The following is a 17,300-nucleotide window of genomic DNA, read 5'->3' as shown; positions in this document are numbered from 1 at the left end:
GGCGGGAGGGTGGAGGGGAGATAGAAAATAAACATGTAAATAATGTAGCAGGGGTGATAGTGAGTGGGAGGTGGTCAAGGAAGGCCTCGCTAGTGAGCCAAGACCTGAAGTAAGTAAGGGAGTCTTTTTTGGTTTCTTTTTAACTTTTTCTATGTGATCTCTACCCCCAACACGGGGCTGGAACTCACGACCCTGAGACCCGAAGTCGTATGCTCCACCAACTGAGCCAGCCAGGTGCCCCAGTAAAGGAGTCTTGCGGATAGTTTGCAGGGGAGAAGATTCCAGGCAGAGGCAGGAGCAAGAACCCTGAGGTTAGAGCAATCAGGTCACCCTGTCTGAAGACCAGAATACGTGAGGGCAAGAGTTACAGGAGATGAAGTTTGGGGCAATTCAGCCATTATAAGGACTTTTTTTTTTTTTTTTTTAATGTTTGTTTATTTTGAGAGAGAGAGAAAGGGAGAATGAGCAGGGGAGGGGCAGAGAGAGAGGGAGACACAGAATCTAAAGCAGGCTCCGTGCTGTCAACACAGAGCCCGTTGCAGGACTTGAACTCACGAACCGCGAGATCGTGACCTGAGCCAAAGTCGGACGCGTAACCGGCTGAGCCACCCAGGTGCCCCGGGACTTGGTTTTCAACCTAAGTAAGATGGGGAGCCAACGGGGGGGTTCGGGCGAAGGAGTGGTATGAGCCGACTTACATAGTAAAAGAGTCTCTGCCATGTGGTGACTATGTTGGGGAGAAGCTGGGAGACTGGCTCGGGGGTTATTGCGGTAGTTGGGGAGGAACACGATGGTGGCCTGGACTAGGGTGGAGGCAGTGGACGTGGTAAGCAGCAGCTAGATCCTGGATATAATCTGAAGGTGGAGCCAAGATTGCTGGCCTTGAGGGCAGAGAGGTCAACTATGTCGGCAAGATTTTGGGGCTGAGCGTCTGGAAAGACGGAGTTGCCGTTTACCAAGGAGGAAGCCGACTGGGGACAATCAAGCCAGGCAGAAAAGGACAGGAGTCCACAGTTTGGGATATGTTAAGTTTGAGGGCCCTATTGGGTATCCAGTGACAGTGACAGTGTTGAAAAGGCAAATGCATGTACAAGGGTCAAATTAGGGGGGGTCATTTGGGCTAGAGGTTTGAAGTTGGGAGTCACGTAACGTAAGCCACAAGGTCTGCGTTACAGAAATGCTCCTGAGGGACGCCTGGGTGGCTCCGTCGGTTGAGCATCCAACTCTCCAAGTTGGTGAGCCGAATTTCAGTTCATGATGCCAGGGTCGTGGGATTGAGCCCCACGTTGGGCTGTGTGCTGAGCATGAAGCCTGCTTGAGATTCTTTTCTCTCCTTCTGTCCCTCTCCCCCATTTGCTTGCTCTCTCTCTCTCTCTCTCTCTCTCTCTCTGTAAAATAAAATTAGGGGCGCCACCTGGGTGGCTGAGTCAGTTAAGTGTTCAACTTGACTTTAGCTCAGGTCATGATCTCATGGTTTTGAGTTCTAGCCCCACATCTGGCTTTGCCCTGACAGCGTGGAGCCTGCTTGGTATTCTCTCTCCCTCTCTCTCTGCCCCTCCCCACCCTCAAAATAAATAAGTAAACATTTAAAAAAATGTTCCACAAAAAGTCGAATTACATGCTATTCCTATGGCACTACATTGCTGAGAAATACTATTTCCAGGGGCGCCTGGCTGGACCGGTCGGGAGAGCTTGTGACTTGATCATCTTGGGGTCATGAGTTTGAGCCCTATGTTGGGTGCAGAGATAACTTAAAAGTAAAATCTTAAAAAAAAAAAAAAAGAAATACTATTTCCAGATCTGTGTTGACATCATTTGATGATACTACGTCAAATATGCTTTGGCATTAAATAGCTACAATCAGTTATGGTTGCATAGGTGCCTCCCTTTAAAGGACACTTAGGATCAAGGATAGTGTCTTTCATCACTAAAATTTCTCTCCAGTGAGTATAGTTACATATAGTCTAAGAATTTATTTCAGATTATTCCAGTGTTTTGCAAATATCTGTAAAAACAGGAAATGCAATAAAAGGACAAATTTATTACTAGCTAATTTATTCATTTTTAAAACCTTAAAAAAATATTCATTTTTGAGAGAGAGAGAGAGACAGAGCATGAGTAGGGGAGGGGCAGAGAGAGAGGGAGACACAATCTAAAGCAGGCTTCAGGCTCTGAGCTGTCAGTACGGAGCCCCATGTGGGGCTCGAACCCATGAACCGTGAGATCATGACCTGAGCCGAAGTCTGATGCTTAACTGACTAAGCCAACCAGGCGCCCCGCTAATTTATTTTTTTAAAAAAAGACAAAACTATACCTTTGGCCACAGAACTTCCTGTTTTTTTTTTTTTTCTATGTGAAGCAATTTATACCACATCATCATGGATGAATTTTTATTTTATGAGCATTTAATGCACAGCTATAAGCAATTACATGTCAGTTATTCTCTGTATTTAATAGAGGCCTGATAAATGGGTCTACACAGAAGAATTGCCTTGGGACTTGCTTTTTGTAGTTGTGTTAAGAATGAATTTAACATTTGCTTATTTCCTAACAAAATCAGACACACAGGTGTTTAAAACATGCACAAAGGGGAGCCAGGGTGCCTCAGTCAGTTAAACGTCCAAAGTCTTGATTTTGGCTCAGGTCACGATTTCACAGTTGGTTCATGGGTTTGAGCCTTGCGTCAGGCTCTATGCTGATCGTGCAGAGCCTGGTTGGGATTCTCTCCCTCCCTTTCTGCCCCTCCCCTGCTGGTGATCTCTCTCTCTCAAAATAAATAAACCTAAAACACACGCACGCGCACACACACACACACACACACACACACACAGGCTTAGACTTTGCTGGAATTAAAACAATATTTATTAAAACAAAAATTAATTGCAAAGGATAATGCTTGATTTTTCAAAAACAGCCCTTGAAAAGGGGGTATGTGAAATGGACACAGGAACCTGGGAGAGCTACCACAGCGTGTCCACAGCGGAAACGATCTGAGCAAGAAGACTCACACAGTATTGAGTTGTTACTCAGAGTATAAAATAAATATAGATAATTGAATGAATAAATACATGGAGAAGAGACAAATCTCACAGAACGTCCCATTATATATGTAGATACCCTCTCCTCAGGACACAGGCTTAATTCTCCCTCCCTTGATTGTGGGCTGGACCTAATGACTTACTTCCAAAGAACAGAGCATGGAAAGGGAAAAATAGTAATTTTATGGTGGAAAAAAAATGGGCAGACATGACCTTAACCAAGTGATCAAGGTTAAAGTCAAGCCCTTTTTCAAGGGCCACTTTGGTAATGTGAAGAGAAGCATGGGAATGAGAAGGTACATCTTTATGTTACTGTGGTGTAACAGTTTTGTCTTATCCTTCTCTCCTTAGCCCCAATTTTGACAAGTTGAAAGACAGTCTCTCCGAAAGCTTCTTCTTGGAGAAGCGAAACATTTAGATAAGATTAACGAATGTTACACAGATACAGCAGGTCTCCGCAGCAAGACTCGCCCCCTCCATATACACCCCCATATTTGGCAGTGTGTGTGTGTAAGGGGGGGGTGGGGGCGGATGATACTGATAACTCAGTGGGTAGAGATCAGGGATGTTGCTGAGTATCCTACAGTGACCTCCACAACAAAGAATTAACCTGGCACCAGGGGCCAAGTAGCTCGGAGGTTGAGAACCCTGAACTAATATATACACACCTCTAATAGATGTTTATTAGGTACCTACACTACCCCTTCTAGCAGAAAACAGTTTCCAGATGATTCAGAGAGGATATGGTCTGTGTCCTCTGGAAGCTTAAAACCATTTCGGGCAGTTGGAGAACAGGTGGCATTTTGTATACAAAGGCCACACTTGTATAACAAACAAGAACCAAAGATGAATAGTCCAGATAAATGTTCTGGGCAGTCTAGAAAGGTAAAGAATAGTCTGGAATGGCTCTGTGTAGGAGATGGGACTTTGAATGGGCTTTGACAAGCCCACACAACTTAGAGAGTAGAAAAGAGGAAGATGGAAGGAACTGTAATATTTTACTTCAGCAGTGCCAGGGATATTCTAGGAATAAAACATGACTTGAACGGTCACAAAGACTGTTGCTACATTCTTCTTTCAGATGTAACTTACAGGGTGGGTCCTATTTTTATTCACAGGGACTGAGAAAGGTTTCAGTGTGTGTGGGGGGTGCACATAATCAGAATCCAGGTGAAGACAATGGATTGAAAAAGCTCCTTAGATGATCGGTTTTGATGTGCACCTCCCCCATCTCACCTTCTGAGAACCCGTGCCTTCACAGCTTGTCACTTATCCAAGAATATATGCTGTCAGAGACTTGTATAGGCTGATAACTCTTTTCCTACTGCTCATGTCATTCCTCACTGATAACTCTTTCTTCCTCTTTTTGCTTTGTGCCCCATCCTATTTTTTAATATGTGATAATCAGTAACTGTAGATTATACAGTTGTTAATGTATCATCATACTATTCCCTTTTCAAAACTTTTTAAAAGTTTATTTATTTTGAGAGACAGAGACACAGAGAGAGAGAGAGAGAGCATGCAAATGGGAGAGGGGCAGAGAGAGAGAGAGAGAGAGAGAGAGAGAGAGAATCCCAAGCATGCTCTGCATTGTAAGCACAGAGCCCTACATGGGGCTCGAACCCACCAACCCTGACATCATGACCTGAGCCGAAATCAAGAGTCAGACATTCAACCCACTGAGCCATCCAGGCGCCCCTCATCAGTACTATTCCTGGTGATGATAGCAACACCTTCAAAGCTCTTTGGCAGTAGGTATTGGGGATTCCACTGGTGGAAAAGAAACAAAGATGGAATTCTTGCCAGACTCTTGCTGACGAGAGGACTGAAAACATTTTAAACAGCGTATCTGACCAGTAGATGGCGCTCTCCTCCCTTTGTGCGATTGCATTATGAATGAATAAGCTCTCCCTTTGCCCTCCCCTCCCCCAAGTACTGTTGTAGTGAAAACGGATTCTCCCCAAGTCCTTACCGAATCTTCAAAATTCATCGTCTTTTCTTTCTGTGCTAATTCATAGGTCTCCTGTAGTATTCTAATAACCAATAACCTCCTGCCTCTGGTATCTTTCTGCCTTATCCCATCCAATACACTGTCCTCAGAGTCACTTTCCAAAAACAGACTGCTGAAAGATGGTGTCATGGGGGAAGAACTGGGGGGTATGGATTCTCCGTGAAGGCAGTGACAGGAGCAGAAGGGTCAAGGTAAAGTGGATGCCTTCCCAGGCCGACAGATTTGTCTCACTTGGCTGCAGAAGGACAGGGGAAAGGTAACTGGCGAACAGGGGAGAGGTAGATTCAGAGCCTTGATCTTCCTGCCAAGGAATTTTAACGGGCTCAGTAGGCCACAGAGAATCAGCGAGTGGTTTTGAAGGTGGCAGGATTAGTGCAGTGCTTGAACAAGATTAATGTGACCAGGCATGCGGATGGACTGAATGAAAAGGAAGTTCAGGCAGCTTACCAGAGTCAGGAGAGAAGTGTATAAAGCGTAATTTGCAGTTTGGGAAGTGAGGGGAGGGAGTTCCTCAACCTTAATATCAATTTCAATAAAAAACAAACACAAACAGTTACAGAATCAATGTCAGGAAACATCTAGGAAGCTAGGAATATACCTACCCATTCTGATGTCCTGTGTGCATGTGTATGTGTGGCTAGCCAGCACATCGCCTCGCTGCCTCTGGGAAGAGGACTGGGTACCAGAAGCGAAGCCGCTACACTTGTTTTCAAGTAAGAAGTAGGAAAAAAGGAAAAACAGCTTGAGCTTCCGTATCACAGGCTTTCAATGTGTTATTATTCACCACTACGGTGTCGGTGTCAGATTTAGATTTTCCACCTCGAGGAATTTGGTTTGGCTTTAATTAGTTGCTGTGAATATTTCGGGGCCAACTCTGGGAAGCATCTATCTAGAAAAATAGTTGTCACTAAAATATAAACTGGATATAGGGTGTTGTTTTTCTATGAGGCTTTGTATCATGTTCACACAGTTATAAATTCCCTCCAGCCATCTGGGATGATTTTTGCCACAGCCCACCATAGTTCTTCTGGTTAACTATTTATTAATCATAATTTTAAATACTGTGACACTGAGATCATCCGCAGCACCATCCAAGCTCTGTGGGTAGCGGTGGGACTCTAGAGCACAAATATTTCCTCTGAGAAAAGATGATGCTTTGCTGGTTATTCTGCACAGAGGCAAACGATGCATTTTTTTTCATCCAGCAACTTTTCAGAAAAACAAGCTTAAAAATACCAGACAAATGAAAAACAGACTTCAGCAGTTACATGCAGCTTCCTGAGTAACTGAAGAATGTGCCTCTTGTGGTTAAAACGAGGGATCTGTTTAATATGGATGAAATACCAACACGCCAGGCATTTTCATTGACATTTCACTGTGACTTTTTGAACTTAGGAGTGCTGACAGGAAAACCTCTTCTTGCAGCCCTGCGTACCGGGAGAGGTAAAAGGCTATGTCCGGTTCACGTTCCCTCTGGTCGTGTGCTGTTTGTACTTCATTTTCTTCCACGCTGTTGCACTTCCCAGTTTAACAGGATTCCTCCTCGGAAATCAGTCAGGAACCCAGGCGAGACTTCGTTCTCAGGCTCCCAAAGCTCATCGCCTCTCCAGCGCTGGGCTTGCTCCCTGGACCCAAGTGAAAACGCTCGCGGTAGGCATTTGCAAAGACCTTTTTTTTCCCCAAAGGTCAAGCCTCGCTTGTGCACCTGGCAACCAGAAGCTACCCAGAGTGGCCGGGCGGAGCACCGAGGCACCCAGGGAACACTGGAGAACGGACTCCAAGGGTAGGGGAGTCAGGGAAAAGCCCCCTTTCCCGATCCACCCCAGCGCCGGGCCGAGCTCAGCTCCGGGGCAGCCCTGCCGTCTGGCAGGAGCCGGGGAGAGAGAGAGAGAGACATGCTGTTTTGTTTAAATCCTCCACATTCTTTGCCATTTCCCCATTGGCCGGATGGGGCTACCCTCCCCACCGCGGCCGCTGCTGATGTCAGCCTCGCTGGCGCTCGCTCCTCCCGCACCCACCTCCCCGGCCCGAGGCACACTGCAGCTCCGCGCGGACTCTCCGGCTCCGGCGCGGTGGCTGCAAACTCGCGGGCACGCACGGCGCTCGGGGAGCCAAGGGACCCGGGGGAGGGGACGTGCGCGGAAGGCGCCAGCTTCCTCTCGCCCGCCCCTCGCCGCCGCGAGCCCGGGTTGGAGGAACCCCGGGCCCCAGCCCGACAGAGCCGAGCGGCGGCGGCGGCGGCGGCGGCAGCTTCCCTTTTCTCCTGCTGAGAGCCCCGGAGCGCCTCGGGGACCGGCCCTAAAAGAGCAGGAAATCTTGTTTACCGCCCAGGGAGAGGAGCCGATCGAGCCTTTGTCTGGAAAGTCAGCATCTCCAGCTCCGGCTGCAATGTGTTCCTGGTGACATTAGCATTGGCAGACCCGCCGGAGAAGGAGGGGGGGGTCGCCAGGTTCATGTCTGCTTTCGGAGGCGGATCGAGCGGGTGACTTTTGTGCATTCGTTTCAATTTTTGGAAATCTCTCTTTTTTCCTCCATTGCCCGCCACCGGGCATGTCCTGATCCGGTGGCCGCTCCTACCGCCCAGGGCTGCCGATCTGAGCGGTTTCCAGCGGGTCTCCCTCCCTCCCGCCCCGATCCCTCCCTGACTTTGCAACACCGCGTACCGGGAGGACCGACCTCGGCGAGGAAGGAGGCGGGGGAGCCCCGAACACTCGGACCCGAACCTTGACATGCTCTCGGGCGGAGAGGAGGAAGCCAGGAGCTGAGCGCACCGCCGGGACTGCTTCGCCGGCCGGCTCCCGAACGGGGGCTACGGGCGCCCTGCCCTGCGCCTGGGAGGCAGCCTTGTTGGTCTGGGGGGCGCCCCTCGCTTCCCGCCCCGGGGGCTCGCGGCCGGCAGGACCATGCTGCTGAAGGAGTACCGGATCTGCATGCCGCTCACCGTGGACGAGGTAAGCGCCGCGCCGGCCCGGCCTCGCCCGCTTCGGGGCCCTTCGCCCCGGGGCGCCGCGTACCCCGCTGCCGCCTCCCGGTCGGCGGGTCCTCTGCGGGCCGCAGGGAGACCCTGCTGGAGCATTGCCTCCCCAGCGGGGAGGAGGAAGAGAGGGGGTTGCTGCTTCCACTTGTCACCCCAGAGGGGGAGGGCGGCGTTGGGTGGGGCGGTGGACTCCAGGTGGGTTCTTGGGGGGCACCCAGAATCCTGACTGTGGGGGGGTCGGATGCACCAAAGGGAGTTGGTGCGCCCCTCCCTCCAATTAAGAAAATGAATAAAACAAACCCAAGCGCCGCAAGAGCGTCCTGGTAGCTTGGGGGTCGAGGGGAGGCATCCGGTCCTGTCGTGGGCCCTGGCTCCCCTCCCGCGCTTTGGCTGTGTGGCCGGGGTACGGGGGAAGCCTTTGCTCTCGGGATCTCGAGGCCCCGAACCCGCTAGGGGGGAGCACCTCAGAGCCCTACGGGAGTCCTCCTGGGCCCGCACTGCTCGCCCTCGCCGCCAGCCTTGGGCGCCGCTCCCGCCACGCCCGCGCATCGAGGCTCCCAGACCTGGCTTCGACCTTTCGCTAACCGCCTGGCTCGGAAACTTTCTGCGTCTCTTGTTTCTTCGGCGGCGGGGAGCGTGGTCTGCGGGCGAGCCGGGAGCGGCGGGGACTGCGGCGCGGCCACAGGAGGGCGCTCCAGCACGTGGGTGCGGGCCCGGCCCGGGTCTGGGTCCTGCAGCTGCAGGGCGGGCGGGGGGCGGGGGCTCGTCCTCCACCCGCTGCTCCGGTTCCATTCTCCAGATCCCCCGAAGCAGCAAGCTCCATCATTCAGGAAATGATGACTCAGTGAGGATTATTCAGGCCCCGGCTTCCCTTTCTTCCCCCTCGCCTCCCTACCTTTTTGGTGATTTCACAATTGTTTAGCGCCTGTCCAGGGACATCAAGGAAGCATGAAGCCAATCAGGGAAATTTGAAACTCACCAGTGTGTTTTGGTGTGCCACACCAAAGAAACGGGTGAGCCAAACCGTATTTATATTTAATTACAGAGCATTTAATCTATCAGACGCGTTATTTGAGCCACTACCTTGTGGCGCGGGCTTGGTGCTTTGGGAAAGAAAAGGATATTTAACCGGTAAAGTAAGTGGCTGTGCTCCCGAGGGGCAGGCTTCATCTGTCATTTGGAGCAAGTGTTCAGGCAAGACCCCGGTACAGTCCAAGGCAAGATCAAAGTAGCTCCGGGTTGACAAAACACACATCCCAAGAACACTGGCTGCCAAAGAGAGAGGACAGCCCCCACCGGAATGATGAACCGAGCGTTCTTGCCTGGTGGCGTTTGAGAGAACATTGGAGTAGAGTCTTGAAGGATGGAATCCATGTGGACAGGCAGAGTTTGGAGGGTGCATCCGGAAGGTGTAAATCAAGTGGAGGGAGCAGCACACAGCTGTGGGGGTGGGGAGACAAATGAGTGAATCTGGTTAATCAGAGTGTTTCTAGAAAGAGTTGAGATGTTCCCACCGTGGGCAGCTGAAGCTGCAGCAGGTCCGCCTGGAGGTATGAGAGCTTCTTCATCTCTTTCTAATGACTTTATTTATGGAGAGGAGTTTGGAAGCTAGGGACAGTGTTGGTGCTGTGTGAAATAACCCGCAATGCAGGTGATAATTGAAAAAAAAATAGCCAGTTCTAGAATCTTCTTACTACCTACAAATTTTTTTTTAAGGTTTGTTTTTGAGAGAGAGAGCGAGTGAGCACAAGCCACGGGAGGGACAGAGAGAGAGAGGGAGACACAGAATCCCAAGCAGGCTCCAGGCTCCCAGCTCTCAGCACAGAGCCTGACGCGGGGCCTGAACCCACAAACTGCAAGGTAATGACCTGAGCTGAAATTGGGCGCTCAACTGACTGAGACACGCAGGCACCCCCAACATCGTTTTATTCTCTTTATTCTGGTTGGTTTTATTCGCAGGCTTTGGTGAGGGCTCAGGCACGCCTCTTACTGCACTTACTTATTTATTTTTGGTGCTGAAATACCCACCGCTTCAGGGTGAAGTAATCGCATTTGAATGGTGCAGGCGGAGGCCCTTTCTTAATTGGCAAATGAAATCAGGCTCCGCTTAACAATAAAATGTGTAATTATAATTTACCTAATGTATAATTCATTCAGACTAGCGCATGATTAAGTTACTATAAAAGTTGAATTTTGAAGTTAGTCTTCTACTTGGTTGGGGAAGCTACAGGACAGTGTATAGATCGATAGAGAGTTTCACACCGATAGGATTCAGATTTTTCCAAGCCAGATGATGGATGAGGAAACTAGGCCCAGCTGGTCGGAGGTTAGATCCCTGGAGCCTGACTCAGTCTCTCTTGTGCTGCGTCCTACCGTCCTTAACATTAAAAACTGGGAAGGAATTGAACGGTACCTTCAAAGAAGCCAGTTGCGTCAACCTAGGTAGGCTCTTAGAAGCCTAACTTTTGCTTCAACACTTCCATTTGCTTTGGGCCTGATTCCGTCCACACAGGAATTTGTTCCTAACCAGCAAGGTTAATTAGCGGCGCCCATAGTTTTGAAAATGAGGCAAACGCCCTCAATTTGGAGAGTCAGTGAGAGAACTGAACCAACACTGTCCATTCTTCTTCCCTGGCCTTGTCATCCCCTTTAACTCCCAGTGGAGGGGAGTGTCAGGGGAACTCGTGTGCTAGGATCCACATTTTTGCAGATTAAGTAAACAGAGTAATAGAGGTTAAGTATTGTGCGCCAGGTCATGCAACTAATTAATTGCCAAGCCACAACCAGAGCCATGGCAAAACCCATTGTTTTTCTTTATGCTGCCCTTTGCCTGTTCCTGGTATTTAATGCGGAAAAAGGAAAAAAAACAAACAAACACTTTTCTTGAAAACCGGTAACATTGCCTCTGTCAACTAAATGAAAAACCAAAGACCTTTTGAATTGTTCTAGAGGGTACTAGATTCTACTATTTCTCTAAACCTTATTTTAACTCATGAAATGTTCCCTAGTTCCAGGAAAGAGGAAAAGCATTGGGAGGTAAAGAAAATAAAGCTGAACTACGGTCTAGATCAGAGTGTTGGTGTTTTGTTTTTTTAGACAATTTCGGATTAAAGGATTTTAAGATCCTAATTAACATCCCATGCGTTAATTTTATTTCATTATTTTTTTTAATTAAAAAAATGTTAAATGTTTATGTAATTTTGAGAGAGAGAGAGAGAGAGAGCGTGAGTGTGTGAGCGGGGAAGGGGCGGAGAGAGAGGGAGACCCAGAATCCGAAGCAGGCTCCAGGCTCTGAGCTGTCAGCACAGAGCCCGACCTGGGGCTCGAACCCACGAGCTGTGAGACCGTGACCTGAGCCTGACCCTTGACTGACTGAGCCACCCAGGTGCCCCTCATGGGTTAATTTTAATAAAAGACTTCACTGGAATAGTTTCCTCATTTATGTTTAGTGTCGTCTCTGAACTGGATATATATATTCCCCTCCACTGGAAAGTTCTAAACAGGAAAGGTTCCTGAGGGCTGATAGTTGATTTCAAAGAGACAGTTGTCACTGTCTTCCTTTGGAACATTTGGTGATGTAGATTCTTTAATTTTAGAAGGGCTGGTAGAGATCTTCTGTAGTTGAGCCATTTCATTCCGTGGAGAAGACTACGGTTGTAGAAGGTCCATCTCATAGCTAAGGGCAGGGTCTAGGCCAGAACCCGGGTCTTCTGATTTCCGGTGCACAGCTGTTTTACTGTTGGCCAGCGGTTCTCCCACTTTTCCTTCTCTGGGGGCTTCCTCGTTGGAAGGAAATATTATCCCTCAGCCCGTTTACAAAAGCCACTAGAGAGGTCTAAGTAGTCTAGTCGAAGGTGGGTTGAAGACGCTGACCTTCCGTCTACTTAGGGGACATTAAGTCAGCTGACCAGAAGGATGGCCAGGGGCTCCATTTGAGGCTGATTTAGTATAACTCATCTACTGCTTTTCCTTAGATTGTGTATTTATTTGGGGTGGCTTTGGGGTGTGTGGCTCAGTGGAGATCATGGCGGAGTTCAAGGCCCTTTCCCTACAAGCTTCTCTTTGCTGCTGCCAGCATCCCAGACTCCACCTTCCTTGGACTCCTTGCAGCGGTCTGAAGATCACCCCTCCCTGACAGGTTCTGGCCCGTAAGATCAGCATCGTCAAGAGCGAATGAAGCACATCCTAATATTATCTAAGGCAGGACCCCTTTTATTTTCATTGCTTGCTCTCGTGTTTTAACAGCTCCTGTTCTGACTGCATTAACGTTAATGGGAGCACTTTAAGGGACTTATTTGTGGTCCTTAGGGATTTGTTGCACAATGAAAGATAGACACCCTCCCCTCCCCTCCAAGAAGAGAAGAAAGAGAAAGAAAGAAAGGAAAGAAAAACAACTTTTTAAATACAGAATATTATTTTGTTCTTTGCCCTGGCCAGGTGCCAGTGCACTTTATCCAGGCTCCCCTGGGTCCCGGGAGAATTTTCTTGCGCACATTTCTGAGAACAGATTTGGGATTGGGGTAGTGCCGGCTCTGGAATGACCTAAATGGAGATTCCAAAATGCCCAATAATGCTCCTTAAATCTGTTCTAAACGATTTTCATGAAATGCATCTGCAAATATTGGAGCACAAATTCTTTAAGGAAAGGGAGTGTAAGTTTAATGCTGGCATTGACACTGTATGTTGTACAAAGCGATACCCTGAATATAAAGAATAAAGGCTCCTTGGGTTAATCTCACCTCTCCCGGGGTTCCTCATAAACATAATTTTGAAAAGGTTTTTAAGAACAAGAACAATTTTGACAGGTCCCCCCTCATCCATGCCCCCCCCCCAGGACTCTCAGCCTAGTTGGGAGGGACCAAGGCCAGGGTCATGAGTTTGGTTTCTGAGTGATCATGGTGGCTTCTCTTGCCTGTCCCACAGTCAGAGAACCACGTTCCGCATGCTGCCCAGCTATCTTGCCAAGAAAGGTCCCTTGCTGGTTGGGAGGGGCACCTGGGCGGGTTAATGGATAAGTGCAAACCTTTCACCACTAATGGCACTGACAAGGAGCAGATGTTGACCTCCTGGCTGGTCAGTGAAATTGACTTTCGTGTGCAAAGGACACTGCCATTTCCCCTGTGATTTGGGAGCGAATGTCTGTCACACAAAACAGATGCTGGGGCTTGGAGAAAAAAAAAAAAGGACATTATTGTTAACAAAACCTTAGTTAAAAGCAGGTGGTAATTAACTTTTGCTTTTCATTACAAAAGGATCGAGTGAGTCCCTAAGGCTCTTGAAAATCTACTTAAAAACCCTGTGTCTGATTAAATGAGTAATACTGATATTCAAAGAAAAGCAAGTCGCCTTCATTTCAGAAAAGCTCTTGTTTCAGGGGAACGGAGAATACTATTTTTTGTAAGCAGTTTTGAGAAAATTAATATATTTTCAACACTCAATCTCATTAAGATCCACCGTGACCTACCCTCCCTCCCCCCCAACTCTTTGCCCCAGAATGGCAATGAGGAAAGTGTGTGTCAGGGGAAAAGCGTTCACAAAGTTCTTTTTCTTCTTCTTTTTTTTTAAATATAAAATTGTGTGCACAGTGACAGGCAGTAAACGTGTTTTTCAGGGGCAGTGATTACTGGAAAAGTACGTCGAGGTTCATTGCTTTAGCCGCCTGAGTGAGGGCGCAGGTGACCTGGTTGTGGTCTGTGTGGGCTTTGGCCTGCTTTCGGTAGCCTGGAGGTTTATACGGTCAAGTAACTTGGGAAACTTCTTTGGAAACTAGCTAACACTTCTGCCCCTGTTTGGAGAAGACGACAGATATAGAAATCAGCTGATTTGTAGCAAGAAGTCAGGAAAGTTTTATATATCTTTTGTAAATTCAGCCCACTGGGAGAGGAAAAGGAGAATTTCAGATTGTAGATTGCCAGCTGCCCGCCCTCCCTGTCGCCTGCTGGCAGGCGGGAATTTTGTGGTTATTCCCAAGTGGAGATTTTCTTTTCTTTTCTTTTTTTTTGGTAGTCTATATGGCAGATGAGGCTCTAGTGAGTTACAGATATAAAAACCAGAGGGGCGCCTGGGTGGCTCAGTTGGCTGAGCGTCTGACTCTTGATTTCAGCTCAGGTCATGATCTCACCGCTTGGGAGATCGAGCCCCGCCCCCGTTGGGCTCTGTGCTGACAGCGTGGAGCCTGCTTGGGATTCTCTCTCTCTCCCTCTCTCTGTCTACCCCCCCCCCCCCCCCCCCCGCTCTGCTCTCTCTCTCTCTCTCTCAAAATGAATAAGTAAACATTAAAAAAAAATACTTGGAAGTTTACAGCAACCTTGTGGGTTTCTAAGTGGAAGTGTCCCCTCTTTAGAGATGTCTTTTCCTGAGTACTCCATCTAAAATGGCTTTCTCCTATTATTATCTCTGAACTTAATTTGTTTCCTTTCAGAGCATTTATCATAATCTGTGCTTATCTCTTTGTTTCCTCGTATGGCGTTCATTTCCATCATCATCTTTTCAGCATGAAATCCACATGGGAAGATGCTGAACATAGTTTAACTTACTTTTCTTTCATACTAAGTCTTTGACACCCAGTGTGTATTTTCTGTTTGCGGCACGTGTCAGTTCCCACCAGCCGTGGTGGTGGCTGCCATTCGGGACAGGGCGCCTCTAATGCTTAAACCTCTGGTCTGGCACATAGTAAATGCTTAATGCACGGATGGGAAGAAGCAGGGATAAGGGATCAGGAAAGCTGATCGCATTGTCCTCCTTCACATTGTTTACAATTTTTTCCGCTTAGGTTTTATGCCACCTGACAAGTTTGCAAGCTAGAGATTCTTTTATATTAAGAAAACATCTTCATTGTAAGACTCCTCAGCCATACCCTCCCCCTGAGAAGCTTGAGGCCAGTCTTTCCTGGGAGTTAACGCAGTCATTTTGCTTCCCTCCTAACTTCTGGAGGAGAGTACTTGGTTTCTATTACTCTGTAACAAATTATCACGAACTCACTGGCTCAAAACAATATCCATTTATTACTTCAGCCTCTGTAGGCCTGAAGTCTGGGGATGGCGTGGCTGGATTCTCTGTTCAGGGTCTCGCAAAGTTGCGATTAAGGTGTCCGGCAGGCTGCATTTCCTTCAGGAGCTTGGTGTCTCTTCAAAGCTTGTGTGGTTATTGACAGGACTCAGTTCCTCACTGTTGTAGGACCAAGATCCACCCTCCCTGCCCCGCACCCCCCCCGCCCCCCCCTTTTTTTTTTTTTTTTTGCCAGCCATCAGCTAGGGGCCAGCTCCTTGAGGCCACCTGCTATTTCCTGTGACCTGGCCTTCTCCACAACTTGGCAGTTTGCCCCTTCAAGAGGGGCAAGCATCTGCTGCGACTCTGAATCTCTCTGATGTGTTATCTCTGACCTTCAGACTCTTTTTCAAAAAGCCTGGCCTGATCAGGTCAGGCCCACCCACATTCAAGGGGGAAGGAATTAACAGATAAACAGGGTGTGCACACCAGGGAGCAGGAATCTTGGGGGGGCCTTTCTGCCTACCACAGGGAGAATAGCTGGATTGACAGCATCTGTTAGAGGAGAGGAGAAGTAGTTATTTCTTGTACCTAACTTGGTGCTCTGGGTGGCACGAAAGTGTTCATATCACAAATGTGGTTTGGACTCTGTATGTCAGGTGCTAGGCCAGGCGCTAGGCCAGGTGCTAGGGATTGAGCAGCACACACAGCAGACGTGGTTCCTGTCCTCCTAAAGCTTCCAGTCTAGAGGCCAGGAGAGAAGTTTTGCTGCCATTTTAAAATAGATTATGACAGTGGTTGCAGAACTCTGTGTAACTAGATTAAGAACCATTGAGTAGGTATATAAAATACATCTCAATAAAACTTTTTTTTTAGTTTTTCAATTTGTTTTTGAGAGAGAAAGAGAGAGAGAGAGCAAGCGAGAGAGAGACAGAGTGTGAGCAGGGGAGGGGCAGAGAGAGAGTGGGAGACACAGACTCTGAAGGAGGCTCTGGGCCCTGAGCTGTCAGCACAGGGCCCGACGTGGGGCTCGAACTCACAAGACCATGAGACCATGACCTGAGCTGAAGTTGGACGCTTAACCGACTGAGCCACCCAGGCACCCCTCAATTAAACTGGTTTTAAAAACTTTAGGTGGCTATGGATTTTTTTTTTTTTCCTCAGTAAAATAGACATCTGTGTTTAGAGAGAGAACCACCGACAGAAGGTGCTGAATTTGAATTATCAGTATACTGAAAAGTTGTGGTCCCTGTCCTCAAGGAGATGGCTCTAGTCATCCTGAATTTAGATAGCTTTCCGAAGGAGGTTGTTCCTGTCTGCAGCAGTGTGGGCAGAAAATCTGCCAGATTTGGACCAGAATGACCGCAATTTAGGTCAGAACTTGATACTTAGGGGAAAGAAGCAGTCCAGCTTGAATAGCTGCCTTAAGGCCAACTGTAGGGCTTTGGAGTACTGGGGAACCTTCACTGACCGATTTCACAACCCTTGGGAGTACCTGCCCCCACTTCCCACCCGAAGGGGACAGGCTGGTGGCCCTCATGGGTGGAAGAAACAGTACCTGGGGACCTTTCTGCTATAGCTCTAAGTGCATTTCTCTCCTTTTTTTTTTTTTTTTTTTTCCCAACTCTTTTCCCCACTTTATTTAGTTTGAGAGAGAGCACACATAAGCAGGAGAGGGGCAGAGAGAAAGAGAGAGAGAGTCTTAAGCAGGCTCTGTGCTCAGCGCAGAGCCCAAGGAGGTGCTCATTCCCATGACTCTGGGATCATGACCTGAGCCCAAATCAAGAGCCTGATGCTTAACCAACTGAGCCACCCAGGAACCCCGCATTTCTCTGCTTTCTATGCACGTTGAATGGGAAGTATATGTGTTAGCCGAATGAATCCTAGAAAACACATTCTGGAGGAGATGGTCCTACACGGGAGTTGAATCTTCTGCCTTACTCATCTCAGACAGATGTCCTGAAGCCTTCCCATCACTGGTTTTATCGCAAAGGAGGCTTACTGACTATTTAAAATCTGTCCCAGGGTGCCTGGCTGGCTCCGTCGGTGGAGCATACGGCTCTTGATCTCAGAGTTGTGAGTTAGAGCCCCATGTTGGGTGTGGAGATTACTTAAAAATAAATCTTAAAATGAAAACAAAAATCTGTCTCAACAATCTCCGTCTGGGATGGCAAGATCGTACCACACTAGGCTGGGCAAATCTCCCGGGATGCCAGACTGCCCCACTGCATAGGACACAAGGTCTTGGCCATTGACTTCACCCATGTCACAGGAAGGAGTCTAGCCC

At 48.3% G+C, this 17,300-nt stretch overlaps 1 protein-coding gene across 4 annotated transcripts in view; it reads left to right on the top strand.

Moving 5' to 3' along the window:
- PITPNC1 (phosphatidylinositol transfer protein cytoplasmic 1) overlaps window positions 1-17,300 on the top strand; it is a 268,872-nt gene that overhangs the window by 3,447 nt on the left and 248,125 nt on the right. For 3 of the 4 annotated variants that reach the window (XM_049636382.1, XM_049636381.1, XM_049636380.1), the window contains one exon: window positions 6,255-8,000. The exons of the other annotated variant lie outside the window; for it this stretch is intronic. In XM_049636382.1, coding sequence (XP_049492339.1) covers window positions 7,953-8,000 — 48 coding nt within the window. In that variant the 5' untranslated portion in view covers window positions 6,255-7,952. The remainder of the gene's footprint in view (window positions 1-6,254; window positions 8,001-17,300) is intronic. 4 annotated transcript variants of the gene reach the window in all.

The sequence above is a fragment of the Panthera uncia genome, chromosome E1 (genome assembly GCF_023721935.1).
Source record: "Panthera uncia isolate 11264 chromosome E1, Puncia_PCG_1.0, whole genome shotgun sequence".
Taxonomy (NCBI): domain Eukaryota; kingdom Metazoa; phylum Chordata; class Mammalia; order Carnivora; family Felidae; genus Panthera; species Panthera uncia.
Note: the sequence above shows the minus strand (reverse complement) of the source record. Positions and strands in the feature narration are given on the sequence as shown.